Below are 22929 nucleotides of genomic sequence, written 5' to 3'. Positions count from 1 at the left end.
GAATCAGGCCATGCACAGCTGTTTTGTTTTTTTTTCTTTCCACAAAATGTCCAAAATCCTTGTCTGCTGATCAGGACGCCATCAGAAGCTCCCGGGCGGCGCCGTGACGTCATGAGCGGCGAGCAGACGGACGCTCCGGACGGAAAAAACAAGTGACTCTGCCACACGAAGCGCTCAAAGTGTCCGGACTGTTACATATACATTACATATACATCAAATAATGATGACAGGACACGGTAAGGAGATTATATTAAAAGCCACGACTCAGTGAAACTGTACCGTGATTTGTTTTATATGAACATCAAATAATGAAATAATGTCCGTGTGAAACAAGGCTTGTGTTGCAGTGACAGTATCGGCGGTTTGGGTTCTGAGGTGAACCGGTCGCTGTAAACCGATTTACCAGCCGGTTCAGGGTGGATCCTGGTTTCAGTCAGATCCCTTATGACTCAGAGCTGCTTAAAGTAGGAAGTTTATCTGACACGATCATCATTCCATATATCCTGTTCTAAGGTAAAGCTGAAGGTGATTCCTTTTTTATATGAGATGTAATCATGAAACTTCATCAAGAGTTGGTCATGCAGGAGTTTCTTAAGTGATCTCTCGAGTACGTTTTTTTTTTGATAATTTATGACTATTTCTCCAGTTTTGCTTCTTCTACATTCAGCATTGTACGTATAATCTCTATGATCTCCTGAGTTTATAAACCTGGACACATTTCACCAACTCAACACGTCGGCTTCACTCTGTTCCTCACAGGACCAAACGTTTTCCTGCCTTCAGTTTCAAACAATCAAAGACTAACTGAGCATCTCACCTGACGAGAGCAGCAGCTTGAGTCAGCTGCAGGACATGTTCAAACCGTGACTAGTGTGAGGTAAATACAGTGCAGTGGCTCTCTGAGGCCTCCACTAGCAGGCTGGAGGAAACACGTTGAGCTGTCTCAGAGGAAGCTTGTGTAACAGGCTGATGCATCATGTGCTGCACATGTGTGGCTGCACGGAGAAGAAGTGAGTCGCATGCAACACAAGTTGACGTTCGCACGAATCGGTTTGTGGCGAAACTGTGGTAGAAATCTGCACGATGCTTCTCACGATGGAAAATGATTTCCTGACGGCTGCAACGTAAATACATATTATACAATTCACCGTGTGTGCAGGAAGGATCGCAGTTGAGCTTTTTGGCGACTGTGACATTGATATACACACAACAGGTCAACCGTGTGTGTGTGTGTGTGTGTGTGTGTGTGTGTGTGTGTGTGTGTTCCAGACGGCCTCCAGCTTGCATCCAGATTGGTCACCGGGGACTCATGTGGCTGTGGGGGACGAAACGGACTGGACTCATGTGGCGGGTGTGAAACCTGCTGTCTGTTCGGTCTGCCATCTCAGTCACACACACACACACACACACACACACACACACACACACACACACACACACACACACACACACACACACACACACACACACACACACACACACACAATCGAGGACACACAACCTTTGCCGATGTACACCTCCGCATGCACATTTTAATTTGGTCTAATGTGATGTGATGCCCCCCCCCCCCCCCCCCCCCCCCACTATCTGTTCACTATTGATCTGTCCCCTACCTCTGTGAAAGGCAGTGAGACGGACGGCTAATATGATTAACATTGACTACTGTGTGTGTGTGTGTGTGTGTGTGTGTGTGTGTGTGTGTGTGTGTGTGAAGGTGAACACAGCCGTGCAGCTTGTGGGGAGAAGCTCTCGCCTTAGAAATTAGGAGGCTGTCGGTGGGTTTGTTTGATACCATCTGCATCGTGTCCAGTGGGAAGATGGTGCAACAGTTCTGGAGCGTTTCAAGATGAGCCGGAGCAGAAACACACTTCAGATGTACAGTAATCAATCCGCCAGTGGAGGTCGCAGGAGCGGGGAACGGGCGCAGAACAAATTTGAGGAAATCCTGATTATTTTTAAGCTCCAGTTGAAATCTGCTCCAGCTGTTTTGTTCTCAGCAGGTTGTTAAGAACCTACCGGACATGAGCGCTTCAGGCTTATATCTTTTCTACAGCCCAAAGCCTTTTAAACAAATTGACGCGTCGCTGATAACATTCAGAAGTATGGTCCCGCTGGTCCGAGAGAGATTGTGGGGGGATGACATTTTAATTCTCAGACACCAGTAAGAGAATTCACTGCACCATGTGCGAACATGAGCTGAAACAATGGATTTATGTTGGACCAGCAGCAGTTATTACAACCAAAGTGCAACTTCAAATGTAAAAAAATCCCCAATGTGATATTTAATGTTGGAAAAATCCATTAACGACACAAACAAAAGCTTCTGTGTTGGAGCAATTTACTGCAGTGCAGCTGCTTCGACAGGCCAGTATTGGTTTCTCATACAAACTCCAACTAATCTCAGTTAAATTGTGGCCTGAGTATTGATTTGGATCAGATTTGTGTTGAGCCTGATCAATACACAGTGGTTAAGTGAACCTTCACAGATTGGCCGGACAGGCTGAGGGACAAATCGTCTGCTTTGAGTGCAGCTTAAAGTGTTTATACAAGGTTCTGCGCTTGTTTAAGTACATGTAATCATCTGTGTGTGTGTGTGTGTGTGTGTGTGTGTGTGTCATACCGGTGAGGCCCAGTTGCCTCCTCTCCACGTTCTTGCGGTACTCCTCCATCTCCTTCGCTGACAGCTCACTGAAGGGGTTGGGAGGGAGGGGAGCCATCTGGTCCTCCTCTGTGGGAACGTATGGCTGGGGAGGAGACAGGGCCAGGAGTGAGCATTGAACCACACACACACACACACACACACACACACACACACACACACACACACACACACACACACACACACACAAAAAAAACATGTCTCCACAGATGAAAAGACAAAAGACGGAGCACAGCCAGTCATTACTCCATGAATAATGCTGCTCACATAACCACAGAGCAGCAGAGCGTCACACGTCCCACATGGACTCGCCAACGCTGCCTTCATTACGTGTATGAAGTGATTATTTGTTACGACCCGAACTCATGCACACGCAACACACTCCATGTCTGCTGGGATCTGTGTGCGTAAACAACACCAGCCATGCTCTGGCGAATCGTCACACTTCTGAAACTGAGTGCAAAAAGGAGTGCAACCGCATCTAAACTGAAAATGGAGAAAATGACTTATTGTGAATAGGGGTCATATTTAATGGACACATGCAGTGTATCTTTTGTTAAATGTGCACAAAAGTGTCAAAAACAAGATTATGAAATAAGTAGATGAATGAAAAATCACTGCAATAAGGAACAATGAGAGAACACGTGGATATTTACCAGAACTTTAATCTGCACCTGATCCTTTAAGACAAAACAGCGACCACAAAAGCATCAAAGGGTGTAAATATATTAACTTGTATGTATAACCTCAGGCCATGTGTTTAAGTTGAATGCCGCATTTTGACATAGTCTTTATGTGCAACTTTCAAGAGCCGTTTGGTTTTGTGAAGCATGTTCGACTGTCTCCCCCTAGTGCTCAAGAGGAGTCATTACACAGTTTTATCTGTTTTCACCACTGCTAGGACTCGTTCACACTGCAGGGAAATGCGACCCGATTATGACGTGTTGCTCACAGTGACTCACATCCGACCTGTTTAGTGACCATGTGAAATGCTGCTATTCCTGATTTTCCCACCAGACCCAGGCCTCCTTCATAGGCCTGGGTCCAATATCAGATATTGTTCAACATGCGACTGCTTCGTCATTGACGTGTGACTGACGTCTCGGATAAACGCCAGAGGAAGCAGCTCCGCCAGAATAAAAGCGGTGCTCTATTTCTTCTTCTTTTTCTCATGATTTTATTCAACCACTGGAAAATGAATCTACAGGCTGACCTGTGTTGCCAGATATGGCGGGTATCTTCTAATTGTGGAGCCAAATTCTCTTACCGTTACACTTTGTTAATTTCATGCATTTATGTGTTTACAACGTGTTCTTTATCACGCAAATAACAATTAGTTTTTTTTTAACATGATTCCTACACAGGCTGAGGTTTGGGCTGGTTTTTATTGAGGTGTGTGGGTTTTACGATGTTCGGGCTGGAAACAGTGATTCAGATCTGGCAACCCTGGTGCTGACCGGCGTGCCATGCATAAATAGCGCGCTTGGCGTGACTTCACGTCGTGTTCTGCGCTCCGGGGCCCAAAACCGTCGGTCCGATGACGTTCACACGACAGCCTGACAGAGGCCGAGTTTAAGATGTGAGGTGAACGACCACGTGAACAAATCTGAACTGATCATGGAGACCTGCAGTGAGAACGGAGCCTCAGCTCTATTTACGCTTGTTTTCATGAATGATTATCTCCTCAGTTCTGCCTCCTGACGCCTCCGTTGACAAAATGTGTTGATCAATTAAGTTTAGTCATCTGTGAAGCACTTCTGGCAGATAGTGCGGGTTTTTTTATTCAACCTGAACAACAGAATATCTGCGTTACAGCTCAGTCAGGACACAAATAAAGACATTTTCATTGCATTTAGTGGGACATAACCATCCCACTGCACATAAATAGACACACACATAATTCTAAATGTGAAGACATGTTCACTGTAAAACATTTTGTGTAACAAGTTTTCCTGAAAGTGCTAAATAAATCAAGTTAATATTTTTATAAATCAGCTGAAATCTGAAGCCTCTGATTCTGTACTGTTGTTCATGTTGTTGCTTCTGAAAATCAAAATGGGTAAAGTTAAAACTAATCATGAACGTTAGAAGCCGGCAAAAATGTTCACGACAATCCCATTTTTCATGCTTTCATTGTAAACTGTATTAATGTGACGACACACTGGATGATTTCTAAGCGAGAGAAGCTGGTTTAGTGTGATCTTGGTAAACTGATGACGACTTTGAGAGAAAAAACTAAAAAAGCTGTTTTAATCTGCACCTTTTTAATCTGCATGAATGAAACCATGGTTGTACTAAACTTTCTGGATTCTTTATGTTAAAAAGAGAAGATATGTAAAAGTGAGATTGAAAGTAAAACCTGACCTGCAGTCAGACTCTTAATGTGTCTGCAGTTGGACAAAGTGGAGGAAGAGGAGATTCTCACCCGTCGTGGAGGGTCAACAGGGATTCCGGCGAGGTGCTGCGAGCGCGGCCCAGACGTCATGACATCGAACCGGTTCTGCTCTCTGATCTGTGACCCAACCAAACGCAAAGTTCTCATCAGGACGTCGGGACAGGGAGTGAAAAATGACTCTACGACACGGCTGCTCCCTTTCAAACTCGTGTTTGACCTGCAGCTGCAGTTCAGACTCGGCTCCTCCCACCAATCACTGGTTTCTAATGACAATATTTAATATTAACACCAACAAAACATTACAAATTAACTCTGTTGAACTTAAAATCTTCTGCATCCCGACATTTCAGCCTTTCTAAAGTCCATGACTTTTGATTGGTGGCTGTGGTGTTTCCTTCTGGTATCTGGAGGATTTCAGCTGCACTGTTTGCCTGTCTGGAGCGACCGTCGGCTCACGTTGCCTCTAAAGCTCTTAGATTGGATAAAGCACATAGGAAATGAATGAATGATGAATGAAGACTTCTATTTGTCCTAATTTCCTTTCTGATGTTTTTTTTTCCAAAGAACCTTCCATCACATTTGCATGAGATCAGATTCTGCCTGAAACCTCCAAGAATTAATAATCAATCATGTGAACTGTTCATTTTCTTTTTCTTCACTCAGAAAAGTCAGATGTTACACTTTGTAATGATTAATTCAATCCTTGATCCTAATCTTCTTGCTAATATGGCCAGAAAAACCACTTCCAAATTATCCGCGCAGTGCCAAATGTAATCTAACATTTTCTCTTCAGACTCCAGATATTAAATCTCTCATCAAGTCGGTGGAGGAGCAGTTCTCAGGGGACGGGAGCCACAAAGCAGGGCAGGAGGTCAACGCCAGAGGCACGAGATGATTGTGATTTGTGTGTAATAAACAAACAAAAACCCCAGGATCAGACTTAATCCAGCAATCCAGGAAGGAAGCAAAGTCCAAACCCAGAAAGGGAACAATGGACAACAAATATTCTCATCAGGAAACAAGAATCAGCGTCACACGTAAATACATTTACAGTCAATGTATGAATAATAAGTGACAAATGACAAAATGCAGCAGTTTAATACAATTCTATTTGCTGTTTAGAAATCTATTTTGTTATCTTTTGATAAATTCATTCAACTAATTGTCAAATAATCAGCGAACTTCATGCATGCTGAGTAAAAGCAAACTCACTTTGTTTCTCTTGACCTGCACTTCAGCTGGGTCCGTGTTCAGAGGCACAAATTGATTGGGGTCCTCGATCCGGATCGGGGTGCCTGTCTCCTCCGCCTTCATCCACTGTGAAGGAAAGAAAGAAAGAATGTTAGAATCAAAACGGCTCATGACAAAAATACAACCGACACACATGAAAAAATTTAATTGATTTGCAGTTGAACTAATTTAAATGTTGTTTAAATGTTGAAAGTCAAGAAAAACCACAACATAAAACTTTTTTTTTTTTCAATCATTCACTTGCCTGAACGCCTCCATGCAAAAAAACTAACAAAACAAAATAAAACAAAACAAAACTAGCTGTAGTTCCATGTTTCACCACCAGAGGTCACCCTGATGACAGGCTGAGTTTGCAGCATTCAATGGAAGAAACTTTGGGTTCTGCGTCTCACTCAAGGATGCTCCAGCACACGTACAGGAGGATCGAACTGGGATCCCGAGAGTGGAGAGCAACCCGCTGCACCACCCAAACCACGACCACCTCTTATTGCTGAGCTCAGCTCTAATGCCTCGCCTCAACCTCACGCCCCCAACTGCTAGAAAACACACCTTACTGTCAATGTCCCAGTTACACACACACACACACACACACACACACACACACACACACACACACACACACACACACACTCACACTCACACTCACCGTGGTGGTGCGGCTGTTGTAGCGGTCCTCTCCTCCCTCGATGCTGACCTTGGTGTAGCTGTTGGGGGAGTTGAGCCAGCGCGTCTTCTCCCTCTGCTGCCGCTGCTGCAGGAACTTGAAGGGCAGCCTCGTGGCCTCGCCGTCCTCCTCGAACATGAACGCTGTGACGGTGGCGGGAATCTCCACGTCGCTCTTGTGCCTCGGCTTCTCGCGGACGATGGGGTGCCGGTGGGTGTAGCCCGTCCTGTAGCCCTGGAGGAGCAGATCTGTTTCACTACTTCGGTCTGAAATACGCTGGTTTGCTCGGCGGTGCAGCAACACGGAGGCCGGCTCTCGTTTTCACATCATATGTTATTAAAATGTAGTTCAGTAGTAAACTTGCTGGCGTTGCCACATCATCATGTGACTTTCCCTTCCTGTAGTTGTGGCTTTGCCGGCGCTTCACGGTCGGCGGGAACAGAGACAGGCAGTGTTGAGACGGCAGGGTTTCTAACAGCACAGAGGACAGAGTCAGAGAGCCATTTCCTGCTCTTCCTCATCCCTCTTCTTCCTCTCTTCACTTTGGCTTCACGCGTCTTTTGCTCTCACAGACCCGTTTCCTCTCACTCTGTGCTGCTGTTGTTTTTCTGACAGATTTCCACATTTGGCTCGACAGATTCTCTTTCACCCCCTCGGTCACAACTGACCTTTCCTGACCTTCATCACCATCCTTTCATCTCAGAGGAGCTGAATTGATTCTTGCCTGCTTTTGAATTCACATTATTCTACACGGACAAAGAGAAGAGAAAAGAGTTTTGTTGCATTTCAACTGGAGAAAAGCTCTTGTGTTTCCTTTGCCCATTTTTCCTGGATGTGTCTGAGCTTTGTCCTCAATCCAAGAGCTTATCTGAGACAAATGCAGTGCTTATGAAGTGTGGGAGAAAAGAGGGGGACGGTATGAAAGCAGAGATGTTCAGGCCTCCAGTAAGCTGGAGGACAATGATTCATGGGGGGGGGGGGGGGGGGGGGGGGCATAGAGTGAAGATGGGAGGGAAGCAAGGAGGAAGATGAAAAGTGTGTGAAAGAAGTGATATAGGGTCGACATGAAGAGACGTAGGAGGACAGACGGTACCAACTCGGAGTGAGACGACACTAAAACAGCCACGTTTGTTAGTGATGTGAAGCAGCGATTTTCTTGTTGCTGGAGGATTCCAGACAACATGACAAATGCAGTAACACACACATTCCGCTGGTCTTCTGCTGTACGACTCTTCTGTCAGAGACCAGACTCAGGAGCAGTCGCACACATCTGCACATTACGTTCACGCTGGGTTAGGGTTAGGGTTAGGGTTAGGGTTAGGAATTGGGTTAGGGTTAGGGTTAGGGTTAGGGTTAGGGATCAGCAGTCTATCGCCGGAAGATCCACAGAGTTTTGACAAGTTCTGTTTGTCCTAATGCCGTTTTAGAGCTTAACTACTATCTGCGACTGAAAGCTTTCTAACTTTTCATATTGAGTAGTGGAATTAAAAACCTGATAGGAGTGTGTGACCTGTGAAGTGTGAGGCATGGCTCTAAGGAGTCACACTAAATCCCTTCATTCTGACAGAACAGCCGGTGATCAGTCACCTCTGGTATATTGTATTAATGATTTAGGAATGAGCTTGTTCAAGGAGAGAACTCTGCTCAAATTAACTCATTGTTCTCTTCATCCGTCATAGTGGTTCACCCGGGAGGGACTCTGGGGCCGTTCTGTGTTCAGTTCTTCAGCATATTTTACTTCTACATGTCTTTTTTTTCTCCCCAAATCAAAAAAACAACCAAAACCCCCCCATGCATTTGAGATATGTTGGTCAACCTAAATTGCCCCTACGTATGAGTGTGTTTGCCCTCTGATTGCCCCATGATAAAGTGGTGAAGAAGAAGTGTGATGATCAGTAAAACACAAAACTTCTTATCGTTTTTCTTCTGTACGGCTTCCCAAAGACACAACACAGTGAAACTAAATTAACTGTAATTATAATGAGTAAGTTTGTTCCAACAGGTGTTATATAACAGATAAAAGTTCTATATAATTATAACTTTATCATATTATTATTATTAGTGCCATAATGCACTTATTGCTAATGTTTATTAGAAAATAACTTTGTATCTCTGCTTTTGAATTGTGACTCATGAAGAAATGTTAACACTCATCGTGGTGATCGTGACCTTGAGTCAAAACAAACAAATGTAATCATACGATGTAAAGTTAATTAAGTTTGTGTTATTCAGGTTGATCAGTGCCAAATCCGTTAGAATAGCACGTTATTACTGAGCTGAAGTGACTCATCTGGCTGTGACACTCACCAGATTATCCAACATCCTCATCAGAGACTCGAACTCCAGCTCGCCCAGCTTCCACTTGTACTGACCGCCCATGTTGATGGCCGACGCCGAGGCAACGTCAAACACTCGTGATTTGTACTTCTGGGGATCCAGCACGATGAGGTTGTCCACTCCTCCAGCACACGAAACAGCGTTGACCTGCGACGGAGGAGAGAGAGACCGGTGAGCTGCTGGATCAATGACGCCTAATAACGTTCAGAATTCCTGTGATGAGGTTGCAGAGATTTGATCCGAATAACAAAACCAAAACGGGGAAACCCTCAAATCCCAAAGCGTCACAGGACAGGGTATACAGTGCACGACATACCACAAACATGTCTGAGGGGATTTATTTATAGAAATTAAGCCGGGCTTTGCAGGGTGGATTAATGTTTTCTTTTGCTTGAACAGGGAGAGTCAATCCGGAGATTTGGTTTGCCTGTTAGAGTGGGAGGAGAGGCGACACACAAAGCTTCCTCTCCAAACATCCACCAGTCAAGACAAACACAAAGAAAGCCAGCAGGCAGGGAGATCCTGAGTTTACGCCTCATGAGACTGTACTTTCTGTCAGACGCTGTCGTTACTTTTATTCTGCCTGCGTTGGTTCACTTTTTTAAAAAAAGGTCAAATATTTCTAGATTTAAGCTTTTTCTGTTTCTGGTTTTCTAGTTTCTGTAGCAGAAATTCAAAGAAGCTAAAGACAAACCAAAAATATTCTGAAGATTGATTTTGTGTTCTAGAATAATTCACCAAATGGAGAAAGAAGATTTCAAAATACCTCCATTGAGCAGAAGGTGTGAACCTTCTTTTTAGAACACACTAAGCCAAGGTGGAAACGTGACAGCTGTCAGTATTTATTGAAGAACACGCTTTCATTGTACTGGACTGTCCATCCACGGAGGCTGTATGTGACCCCTGACCTACAGCGAGGGCCAACAGGCAGAGACTTGAAGTTGCTCTCGCTCCACTGCAACTGTACCATCACGTCAACACGTCAATGTGATTTTTAAACTTAATGCAAGCCAGAAATGAATGCTGATTCCAATCTTTGGATGTTTCTCGAGGCTGTTCTGCACCTCTGAAAATCCTTTCTGCCATCTGCACTTCTGTTTGTTTCACTGACTCATAAAGTCAAAGTAGGAACTACACCCTTCAATTAAAGTTACTTTAGACCAACGTCAACTCGTCCGACTGTTACTTCCTCCTTCAAACTCCTAATGGCCCGACTACAACTGTGCTCTGCCAACATTTTCCACATGGCGAGAGATTATGAGCTATGGCCTGCTGTCGGAATGGAGTCGGGGTAAAAGGAGAGAGCAGCCGAGGGGAGCTCGGAGAGACCGGCGGCGTCGCTTCCTACCTGGATTTCACAGGCGTATTGGACATTGTAGATGTAGTGAAAGGCCTCTTCGATGGTCTCCCCGAGAGCAACCACGCCGTGGTTCCTCAGCACCAAGATCTGCACAGACACGAGTGACTTGTTAGAGGTGATCATGACGCGACGGTATGATGACGTGAAGGGTCAATAGTGAGCAAATAATTTCACATTCAGAGTTTCCTCCAGGACAAAGGTCGGGAAAAGTGGAGTCGTCTTATGATAGTTCAGCTGAGTCTACGGTGAAATGAACTCGTGTATGTACGCATACAGACGTTCTGGGTAGATAAGACTCAAACAAAGAAGTCAAATATCTGATAAAAGCCCCTGGGTGACGGCTGCAGGACATGACAACAGACTCAAGATGGCAAATTCCTCACATTCCTATTTATTTATCTGTTGATGTTCTGATTTTCTTTAAACACAGTCGGCTCAGTCATGCGACGCTTCAACAGGACATGCTGGATGGACTGTCCTCTTACTGTTTCCTGCTCTAAAAAACTCCACTCTGAAAATCTTCTCCTTTTTCTTTCTGCAGGACGAGACGCAGAACACACGTTCCCTCTTAGATATTTATGAAACTATCATGTGTGCACTTTAAGATCAAATTAGTCTGAGCTTCAAAACTACATAAAGCTTTCTGGAAAATTCCCCTCATGATTATTTTGTCTGCTTTTTGAATAAGTGAAGGAAAAAGAAAAACCCAAATCAAACCAAGTTTTTCTTAAGTTTACTTCACAGGATATCATATCAGGTATAAACACTCCTCTGTTCCCAGTAAAGATTCTCACTGCACTTTGTCGACACTGGAGTCTTTCTTTTTCATTTTCATCCCATTTTAGTTTGTTTTAACTACATTTGGTTTCTTTTATATCTTTATCTATTAGTTAGTAAAGCGCTTCGGTCCACTGTCGTGTCTTAAATGTGATTGATTGATAGATTGATTTCTAAGTAGCTGAATTCTCCCTCTGTGTGGAGTTTCCTCGGCCCTCTTGCCTTGGCTGTGGGTCCCAGAGCCTTCTGCAGCTCCCTGCGCTCCTCCTGATCGTCCAGGCTGCCCTGGTAGTTGTAGTAGGCGATGTCGCCCAGGGTCAGAGCCTCCTGGGAAATGGGAAGGATGCCGCACTTCATGGACGACACCTGAAGACGGTAAAGGTGAGAAGAAAGACGTGAGAGAGATCAGAAGCTGTGACGGAGCTTTTAGGTTTAAGAGAAAAGAAAAAGAAACTTCTGCTGGATGCAGGACGGAGTCTGTGTGCTTCTGTGGAATCTAACTGCATCTCTACTCAGCGCTTTACAGGTAATCATTTCATTCAAGGTGCATTTCAGTCATATTCTTTTATTTTTCACAATGAACCTTTAATAATGACAGAACATGTGTAGAATTTCTAGAATAAATGTAAATTCATGTGGAGAAAAAACCCCTAAAAAGCAGGTCTACAGATATGAGTGAGTGGCTGTGGCTCGGTTGTTGGTGAGCGTCAACTTCTAAACATCAGGCTGGTGGTTTGAGTCAAAGTGTAAAGAGATGAAGATTTCTGAAGCTGTGAGGACTCTTCATCCATGTCACTCCCATGAAATCCCATAAAAATGACAAAGAACTGATTGTTTAACAGATTTCTTTATGGATTGGTGGCATGTCACAGATTCTTCAGTAATTTAAAAACAGAATTACAATTCTTGAAGTCTCAGTTGATTTCATGCTCATTGTTCAATGTTCCAGTGAGCAAATGTTCCCTGCTGCAGCCATGAGAAGAGTTAAACAACCTGCAGGATATTCAGTGTGTTGTGATACGGTCGTATGGGAGTTGGACTCACGGCTGCCGTGGTCGGGGTGTGGATGTGGATGACACAGCGGATGTCTGGACGCATGGAGTAGATGGCAGCGTGGGGGCTGAAGCCGGCCGGGTCCACTCGCAGGCTGGTGGAGCCCTGATCGATCACATCGCCGATGATGTTCACCTTCACCTGGGAAGACCAGGACAGAATGGAAAAGTCAGGACCGATTAAAATGTGAAGTGTTAAAAGACGCCAAAACAGGAAGATAAAAACAGGAAAGCACAGAGAAACAAACACCAAAAAAGAAAAAAGATGGACATTTTGCACACAGGAAGAATAAATCACCCTCCAAACGAGACACAAACAGGTGGAGATCAATGAGCGCCACCACAGAAATCACATTATCAACGATTCTCGGGGAAACGAAGTGGAGCGTTACCAGGAAGCTGAATCCAGAGGGACAGTGGACATCATGTCCTTTACAATGAAAACTTCATTATCAGACAGTTTGCAGCTACATAATTAAATAAGAGTAGAGAGAAGAGCATGAGGAAAGAGGAGTGAAAGAAACTGAAGGAAGGAGGAAATAAAGACAAAAGAGCAAAAGAAACACCCGGAGGTCAGCCTGAACCGGCTGGACGCTGCGGCGGCCGACCAGACCGGCACACGGTCACTTCCTGCAACTGAGTTCCCTGGAACCATGACGACGACTGCTAAAGGGAAGAATCGGGAATCTGCAGGAATCCCTGAGACATCAAGACGTTTCCCTCTGATCAAACAATGGAAGCAGTTCCTGGTGGAATTTCTCAAACGGCTTCATCCAGTCAAAGTTACTTTTTTTTTATTTTCCCCTTTAAAAGTGAAGACAAATGTTTGAAGTGTCCAGTCGCACTTTTCATGATGTTTGTTTTAGATTTTACCAGCTTAACTTCCTCTTTTATATTTGGTTGTTTGCTGTGTAAAGCACTTTGTGACCCTGATTATAAAGCTCATCTATTCTTTTTCTTTCTTTTTTGTCTTCTTGTCTCTGTATTCATCACCATGTGTCAAACTTAGTTTCTGACAAAACTACAGAATCATTTCATTTTGCTCAGATAATCTTAGTTTGTTAATGATCTTTTTTTGTTTTGCAGAATAACACATTTGTAGGTCTTGTTTGTTTTCCCCCACCATAAAATCTGTTATCTAGCAAATTATGTTTTGAAAGGAAACGAATGATAAAAAATACTATGACTTTTATGGAAACAAAGATTTTATGTATTTGAAAAAGTAACTTAGATCAAATGTGAATGGTGAAGCTGAATCTGAATAGATTGAATGACTTTAAATGGTGGTGCGACTGTTTCGTTTGGATGAAGTGAAGCTGAACGTCCTGAGTGCTGATTAACCTTTCAGCATTAAAAAAACAGAAAAAGAGTCTTTAATGACTCTTCAGCCGACAGTCGAGCGTGAATAACCATCACATCTTCGTCTCCACACGCCGGTCAGCCAATCGGACCTCGACTGGGTGACGTCCAGAGCAGCATCGGATTCTAATAAAGATCTGAGATCTAAAGAGCTTAAGAGCAGTGAGACTGTGAAGACAGACCTGAAGAGACGTCACCTTCACTGCAGAGACAATGAAAGACGGATGGAAACTAAGTGAGCGGCCGACCCGGACTCGGACCTCTCAGTCTTTATCCTGCATGAATTCCTCCTAATCAATCTCTTTGCTTTTCTAAACACTGGAAATCAGCCACGCGAGTGAAGCGCTCGGCGGGTCGAAACACTGAGAGAGGAGGAGAAGAGGAGGGAGGAGATGACACAGACCAATAAACACGACTGACAGACCGGCATCATAACAAAACCCAGTCGGGGGGAAAAGCAGCTACATGGTTTTCTTCTGCGTCTCAGGATCTGCAGAGTCGTGATGGAATCCTCAGTCAAACTTCAACACCCGAGCAAATCTGACTGATGAACAGAGGCCGTTTCTAACTGACACAGTTACGTCTCTTATACCTAAAATCTCTTCAAATACTATATTTAATATTTAACCTGGCTCCTTCCACGCTCAAAATTTCACTGACATTGATCTGGCAATGCGTGTCTGAGGGTGGGATTAATAATAAAAGCAGAAGAGGAGGGTTTTTTTCAAAAGTGGAGGAATTTATCATCATTTGCAACAAATTCTGGTTCTTCTCTGGTCTGATGGAAGAATGAAGGGAAAAACAGCAGGAAAAAATAACATCAGCAAATAGTTTCTGAAGAGATTTGTAGGATTCATGAATTATTAAAATGTAGAAGCTTCAGATGTTAAACTCATTTCAGTTCAGGGCCACAAACATCCCGTCCCCTGGTGGACAAACTAGAAACAGCATGTCATTTTTCTTTTCTTTTCTTTTTGAGAAAATAGCAATTGATGTCTTTGTGATTTAAAAAAACAACAAAAATCACAAATGTAAAAATCACCAATATTGAAAGTGTGTCTTAACTAAATACTGCTTAAGTTGACATTTTGCATCCCTGCATGCTCAATGTATTCTGAAAACATTCCAACGGTTCTAAAGCTTCACAAAATCCGATCCGACTGATCCGTGTTCTTTATCTTCATGTCTTCATGCCTGGTCTCTGCATTAGAAACAGCCTTCCTGATAACTTGTCTCTATTTTCTAGATGTGTGACAACACACTTGGTTTTCCACAGTTGTTTTGCTTTTGCTACTACTGACGGCTCTCTAGCTCCAACTACTGGCGGACGGGCAAATGGCAGTTACGTGGCGAGCTGAACATAGATAAATTACAAACTGATTATTATTTCTGGAGGAAGTGAAGGGTGTGAGGTACATTCTGAACCCAGCATAGGTAGTAGACTTTGTGGGATCCTGCGATAGATCACAAATCTGCAGAAATGTTTCCAGACAGAGACGTCACCAGGACCTGAGAGCTCGAAACCAACAGCAGGAATGAAAAAAACCAACACAAAGTTCCTCCAGGATCAGACAACAGCCACACGTCTCTATCTGAAGACGTTTTCAGTTGGCAAACTGACGTCGATATCAAATTGGCCGAATGCGAACAAGTCCAACTAAAAACTTCACTTGTTCTTTTGTAAGATTTTGCATTAAAGTTGAGCAGATTGTAAACTACTTTCTGTAAAAAGCCCCAATGTGATGGTTCCGTTTTGACAAAAAGTCCCAAGAGTTTTGCCAAAAACAGTTTTTTAAGAACAAAAACACTCCTGAGATTAAACAAGCAGGAGGTAGAGTCGCTAACAAGCAAGAATAAGCAGAAATAAAGAGACGCGAGTCCATCAGATAGAAACAAACCAGACAGTCGTTACGTCGCAGAGAGGAAACGGGGCTGCCGGAAGGCTCTTATACACAACACTGCACATTTATTGACACGGCGCAACCCAGTAATGTGACATGCAAACTCTCTGAACTCAAACCAGAGACGAACAAACCGAACCAGCGACACAGAGACGGCAGCCTGAGGTCAACCCAACACGATGAACACAGAGAGCGAGGGACCGGCTGGATGTGGATCAAATCACACTCACCTCCTGTATTTACCTTCACAGAATTAAAGACATGGAAGGTTCATGAGGCAGAGTGGGGGAGCATTAGTTCTGAAAGCGAAGCCTCACATTTTCTCGTTGCAGCAAATGAAATGATCAGGTTTGATTACATAACTGAGTTTGCACAGACGACATTCGATCACGTTCCCTACCAGGTTTGATGCGGACGCCTCTGCAAACGACAGGCCTCTGGGGATGATGAGGATGTGGTCCTGCTCTTTGCTGACTCGGCCCTTGGAGAAGAAAAGGTCAGTTAGTGTGCGCGATGCACACAATCCAATGAATCTGCTAAATTCTGTTCAGCATGTAAAGTTAATGCTCATGTCACTGAGGCAGCAGACGATTGTTTCCACAGATTAATGTAGAATGTAGAGGAGTTTTCTTTTTTTTTTCCAGTTTCAGAAATGAACTCAAAAGTGAAGCCAGATCATTTTTTCGATGTAAAAAAGATCCTTGTGTTTCAGGATGATCCTCACCAGACAGAACAAGAAGCTAAGAGACCTGTGATGTTATAGTCAAAGTGTACTATGTTATGAAGTAGTATTAGTATCACAGTGTTCCTTTGGGGGTGAATTTGTCGAAAAACAAGTACGCAGATGACTTGTGTTTTTTTTTTAAAAGTTTCATGGCATATTGCCAAGGACACATCAAAAGCTGTACAATATTTTAGATATCGTGAAAGAATGTTTTCATACTTCTGTTAACATTAAGAGGCGTCTAAAACACGGCAGACAAGTGTTATCATGCTGCTATTTTACTCAAGACCACAATGAGCTGCATGAGCTCCTGGGAGGAAAATAAGTCAGGCGCCCCCTGGAGGCCTGGAGCGTGCTGCGGTCTCTTACTGAGATGTAGGAGTTGGCGAAATGTGCCCAGCTGAAGAGGTCCACCAGTCTGTAGAGGCTGGCCAGTTTACAGCGAGTCAGCTTCTCGCCTTTCACCAGCGTGGCCGACTCCACGCCGTACATGTCGTTGATGGGAGTCACCATCCCCAGACCTACGTGATCAGAGAAGGAGGAGAATATGTATTTTGGAAGAAAATAAAAAAAGTTTGTTGTAGATCAGGTGGTACACATGAAAACCACTCGGGGCTGCACATCTGTACCCAACATCTGGATGTTTATATAAAAATGATTTGATGCATCTGAATCTTAACTTAGTGAGGGGAAGCAAACAACACTCCATCTTTTAATGCTTAGACCGACACTTTCTTGGACGTATTTGCTGGGTTAGGTTTAACTTCTGGATCGTCGTTGACATGTAATTCGGCGTTAGTTGTGCATTCCAGCGCCGTGATTGGAAGCAGACTTCACATATGGACAAACTCAGAGGATCAAAACCCCGGTGAAAAATGCACGGCTCTTCCGGAGTCTGGGGTTGGGTTGTCTCAGAGTATTTATGCCCTCCGGCACACAAAGCTCATGTTAGGGTATGGATCCTGCCAGTACTGATGCCGCGCTTTTGTTCTTCAGTGCGGTTCAAAGTGGCGGCGCCCCCGGGCGAGGGCGCCCCGCTGAAGGTCAGAGTCTGGTTGCCCGGGGCGACGGGCCACGGCACAGCGAGTACTCACTGAGAGGGGAAGTGTTGAAGCCAGCCACCGAGCTGGCCATGAAGAAGTCGGCGATCTGCCTGAGGGCCAGCAGCCCCGTGGGGTTGTTCCCCTTCCGCTGCTGCTCCTGGATGAGACTCTCCAACTCCTCCTTGAAAGCCTGCGAGACAAAAGACCGGAAGATCAGACAAAATATCCCACTCCGTCTGTCACTAAACGTAAAGTGGAAAGCAAAAGCAAAGGTTAAGTTATGTAAGCTTAGTTCAATGGACTCGATATGCCTTTGATTATTGGAAACCTTTCAGGGTAGAGTGTGTGAGCTGATGATTTCCCTCCCACAGTTCGAAAGCCATCCAAACACAAAGGTGTCAGAACAAAACACAATTGTTTCACAAAAACACACAAAAAAAAGCTTAAAATAATCTACATTTCATCAACATGCAGGTGGGACATGAGATAAGCTTCCTGCTTTAGTTTTTTTTGATTTTTCATTAATGTTGGCAAGAGTGTAAACTGTATTTCATTTCATTGTGGCGTTATGCACCTGAGGCTGGAGAGTGCTGCAGCTGTGGGTATATAAATTATTATAAATATAGTACTCTTCAACTTGTATAACTAAAACAACCTGCTATTGTGACCGAAGATTAAAAAAACAACAAGATGGAGACTTGGCAGCAGACAGAAAGAGAAACGAGGGGATTGGCGATGACGGGATGAGAGAGGGAAACTACGTGGGAGTGAGGACATGGAGACGGAGGGAGATGTGTTAATCACAGATTAGACATCCAGCCCGGGTGTCAATCTCAACGCCGGGAAGCCGCGTCTCCATTGGCTGTCCACACAACAAGCACTGCTGGGATTGGTCCTGTGTTAGAGGCTGAGAGTGTGTGAGCAGCTAATCCCGGTGGCCACGCTGCAGCCCTCAGACGCAGTAGAATAATAAACACACAGCCAGGCGGAGGACGTCACATCCTCTCTGTTATTGGCTGAATTCAGCAGGTTTCTGCAGACATTAAATACTCACACAGATAAACATCCAGGTCCAGGCTGCAGCGGGAAACAAGGATAATACTGAATGTATATCTCCTGATAATCTCTACTAGTTACCTCTCAGGGGGCAAGTCGACCTTTCTCTACCTGCTAATGTCATTAAAGCTGCGAGCGGTTCAGAGGATTCTCAAGATGCTCGCCCAAACAGTCACATACACCCGATCAGAAGGACAGTTTACCTTCGACACAGATGGAATAAAAGCATTCTGAAAGGAAACTCATGAAGAGAACAACCACACTCCCACAACAATACAACCAGATTAGTTTAACATTAAAACCTCAAGTCAACACGGCGCCTCGCTGGTCGTCGCTCAGCTTTGGTTCAACTCTGGGTTTTCATGATTCAGCAGTGGAGTTTCTGAATCCGCGTCTTCACTTTTTGTGTACTCATACAGTGATTTCTTTGTGTCAGCCACAGGTTGACTCAATTTTCCCTTATCTGATAACGACGTTATAACATCTGGTAAACTTTTATATCGATCGTAAAGTCATTGGTTAAAATAACAGAGTCTGATTTGGCTCATAAAGTAGTCAATTATAAAATAACGTGTAAATCCTTTGGAGCTTTATAATATTTTTAGCTGATATTTGTTTCCAGATGTTTTCAGGTCTACTTTATGTATTTCTGCTGCTCTCCACACGTGTGCATGACTCGTACATAAAAATATTCATTCATTCATTTGTGATGATCAGAGTTGATAGTGAATTGAAAAGCAGCTTGACCAGTGACTTCCTGCTCCATCCTGTCAGTCTGGATTCATCAGCGTCTCGTCTACTTTGTACTTTAGTTGTTGTTAGTTCTACATTATTATGGGATCTATTAAGTAAGTGTACTAGTTTTCATTCACAACTTTCTACAACCTTCGTCAAAAAAATTAAATAAAATGTATTTTGCACCACTTCTTGCTTCTTATTTGTCAGAGACTAGTTATACTTCTGGTATTTAACCTTTGCAGTGGATTTATTATTAATGTATATTTAATGCCGACACTTTGACTCTCTCAAGAGAGCAATACAGAATCCATTCATCCGTCCATCCTTGCATCTATCCATCCAATAAAAGGTCATCGGAGACAGGCCCACAGCGTTGCAGCAGGGTCTTTGGTTTTACCGCCATGCGGGGGGGTTTGTTTTGCCGGGAAGCACACGGACCCGGAGCACTGCTGCTTCTGAGCCGCCGCCAGACATTCCTCCATCTCTGGTGGCGAGTTTTCTGTGGCAACGGGTCTGTGGCGGATGTCTGACGGAGGAAGAGTCGGGGCTCCTTTTGTGTTGCCTTGCTGTTGTGAGTGTCAGCGCTGTGCCATCAGTTGACAGGACCATCATGGAGCTGCAGGCGCAGCTTCCTGGAGCCGGATGGCGGCCAGTGGAGTCCCAGGTCCCGACTGCACCGCCACACTCTTTGTTTCCACAGAGTTCCCACTAGTGTCCGCTCGCCTCACACTCGCCACAGGGAGGGGAATCTCATCAAGCCACCCTGACAAGTCCACCTAACGCAGCGTATCAACAAACATGTTAACAGAGCAGGTTTTGTTTCTGGAAACTCGAGCATGTTTTGATCCACGGAGGGAAACATGTGAGTTCCTAGCAGCTGCACGATCACCTCCATCCACCGGTTTAAAAACAGCTGCTCAGACTGAAAACATCAGCAGGGAGCAGATCACAACGGTGAAGTGACACCACTGAGAAAACAAAACAACGAGCTGAAAGAGGCTGAAAAGCTCGACTTCATCTTGTTTTCAGCTGAAATTCACAAAAAGAAAAAGGCAGCAGAAGATGATCGACTGAGGTGGAAGAAAAACAAGAGAATAACAGCAGCCGTGCTGTATGTGTGTGTGTGTGTGTGTGTGCTTTCCCGAGAAGATTATGACAGCAGGGATTTGATTCCCATCATCTGAACACTTTAATCCGGCGACGTAAAGTGGATCATTAATGTTTCTGTAAAGCCATGCAGTTAAAAAAAAAAACCATCACGTGTTAAATGTGATATTTTAGCTGCTGTGGTGTGACGGTGCTTTCATTACAACAGAAACAGCTTATTCATCTGTGAGGAGAAAAACAACAACAAACCTCTGTCAGGCCAGACGGCTGGACTAATCAGGTCTGAAAGTCCTGATCCAGTCAGAGAAAAGAGGAAGAGTTTATGTGACTGTTCCCGAACAGCCGAGGATAATCTCTGGAAACGGAGCTGCAGGTTGGATCGAGACTCATTTCAGAGGAATTCAAATAAATTATGGCCCATTTGAGGAAGAACACATGCAAAGTATTTGAAATGTCTGAAACTGTCTCTTTCCAAGCTGCTGAGTGTTTCCCAGGTTCAGGACGGCGATCTGGACGGCGATCTTACTTTTATTATATTTGCTCACCAGATTAGCTTCCTGACAAACATATAAATCCAACAACCGTCCATTAAGTTATCTGCTAAAATGCTTCACATCCATTCAGTTCACAAAACGCTGCCGTCAGCTCCTCAGGTGAGATGATAATATTATATCAGGTTTTAAATGTGGATTTTCAGAATGCAACTCTAGTTCAGCAAACTCTGATTAAATCCAAATAAAACATGCCTGTATGTTTGGGATGTGGAGAGAAACAACAACAAACAGCCGCTAAGACAAATAAAAAGGCTACGATTGATGAGGAATCAGCTGACTGAGCTAAACTGCTGAAAATGTAATCAAATATCTCCTTTTCTAATTTAGTCATGGAACTGAGGACACGGTGTTTAATGTTTCCCGACTTGATGAACTCGGTCATCTTCATTTAGTTGAAACATCTCTTACTGGGAGGAAAGAGGGAAACCTGCCCTCTGGGTTGTGAGCTTCTGCTGTTCCACATCAACATCAAGGCAGATAACCTGCGATTCCTCTCAGACCGTCTGACCTTTTGGAGTTTGTAGAACAAAATGACATTTGCAGATGCTTATTCCTCATCATCTGAGTCACATTCTCCAAGGAACAATGGAAACTTGTCTTCATTCCTTCACTGAAACAGACGGACTCATGACTTCACCTGCAGCTCGTGGCCTCAAAGAAGATCTGTGTCACTCCTTCCACATGACCTCATGTGCTCAATGTGAAATAAATAATGGCTTTCTATGACTCACTGCAGGAGACGATGAGCAGGTCCATATAAAAAAAAAAGAAAGAAGAAGCAGGTTGTCTTTATCTGGGTTCCACCCAGAACAAGTGAAGCTTGGACGCAACATTTCCAAGTAAACTGCGGTGGACAAAGCATTAACTAGGCCTCAGCAGTATCACCTGTCGGGTCCTGCTTCCTCAGAACCGTCAACATTGTGTTCTCAGGTGGCGGGTTAGGATTACCTTCTCACCGGTACCAAACTGCATCACAGCTCACCTGCAGGAACAGAGCGACCTGCATTTCACGGGATCAATCTGTGACGAATCTCATTACTCTTAACCGACTGAATGAGGAGCAGCAGACACAGAGAAGCTGGCCGGGAGGCCAGCAGGTGCACAAACAGAGGCCAGGTGAGGCCTGTAATTTCAGACACAAGCTCCCCAGCTATGTCAGCACAATGCTGCTCTTTCAGGGCGTCACAAAGTGGAGGAGCGCCTCCCCGGGAGCTCGCCAAGGATATTGATCCCCGAGAGTCTGAGTCAGAGTGAAATCAGTTCTCCGCTGCAGCGGCTCCACAAACTCGGCGCCCTTCCCCTGCTGACACGGCACGGTGCATAATGTGAACTCTAAGATAATAGTGACAATAAACCACCAGCCCCGAGTAATTAGGAGGTGGTAAAGCAAGAACACAACCCGGTGCTTGTCGAGTCTCCAGCTTCAACGCTTCACTCCAGTTCATTGGACCATTCCACACTTTTACCTGAAACACTTAAATTTAGTACTTTTATGACATGAATGCATTAAACGCCGACTCGCCTATTTTCAAGACATAAACAAATGTTATAGCCCTTAAAATCAAGAGGCCTTCGCGACCCCCCCGTGGTGGGGAATCGGTGGCCAAAAGGTTAGAAAAGCAGACCGAGGATCTGAGCTCACAGGTCACCACCCTGACCTCCCCCCCCAATCTGGAGCCCCAGCCGCCCCCCTGGTAAAGCACCGTGGAAATACTGGAAAGACCAGATCAATGCTGAGAAATGATGAAGAAATGATCAATAAAGAGGAGTGTCAGCGGAGCTACAGCACCAAACATTATCAATCTGTGTTTGGCCACAAGGATCCGCCCAAAGTGACGACACAAGCTGCGCAGGGTCGTCACGTCTTCAGCATGTGCGGCGCCGCCGCGGCAGGTTTCTACCAAAGTGTAACTCCCAGCAGATGTTGTGAAATGCCAAACGGAAACACAGCT

General features: G+C 44.4%; 1 protein-coding gene across 11 annotated transcripts in view; it reads right to left on the bottom strand.

Moving 5' to 3' along the window:
• add3a (adducin 3 (gamma) a) overlaps nt 1-22929 on the bottom strand; it is a 96742-nt gene that overhangs the window by 5005 nt on the left and 68808 nt on the right. For 6 of the 11 annotated variants that reach the window (XM_080463516.1, XM_080463517.1, XM_080463515.1 and 3 more), the window contains 11 exons: nt 17574-17712; nt 16849-17000; nt 16156-16236; nt 12488-12637; nt 11666-11809; nt 10655-10753; nt 9277-9453; nt 6946-7203; nt 6267-6371; nt 5085-5171; nt 2621-2744 (listed from right to left, as the gene is read on the bottom strand). In XM_080463516.1, coding sequence (XP_080319642.1) covers nt 2621-2744; nt 5085-5171; nt 6267-6371; nt 6946-7203; nt 9277-9453; nt 10655-10753; nt 11666-11809; nt 12488-12637; nt 16156-16236; nt 16849-17000; nt 17574-17712 — 1516 coding nt within the window. The remainder of the gene's footprint in view (nt 1-2620; nt 2745-5084; nt 5172-6266; nt 6372-6945; nt 7204-9276; nt 9454-10654; nt 10754-11665; nt 11810-12487; nt 12638-16155; nt 16237-16848; nt 17001-17573; nt 17713-22929) is intronic. The other 5 variants (XM_080463520.1, XM_080463519.1, XM_080463513.1 and 2 more) reach the window with 1 other exon arrangement.

This window comes from Lipophrys pholis (genome assembly GCF_963383615.2).
Source record: "Lipophrys pholis genome assembly, chromosome: 5".
In the NCBI taxonomy this organism is placed as follows: Eukaryota; Metazoa; Chordata; class Actinopteri; order Blenniiformes; family Blenniidae; genus Lipophrys; species Lipophrys pholis.
Note: the sequence above shows the minus strand (reverse complement) of the source record. Positions and strands in the feature narration are given on the sequence as shown.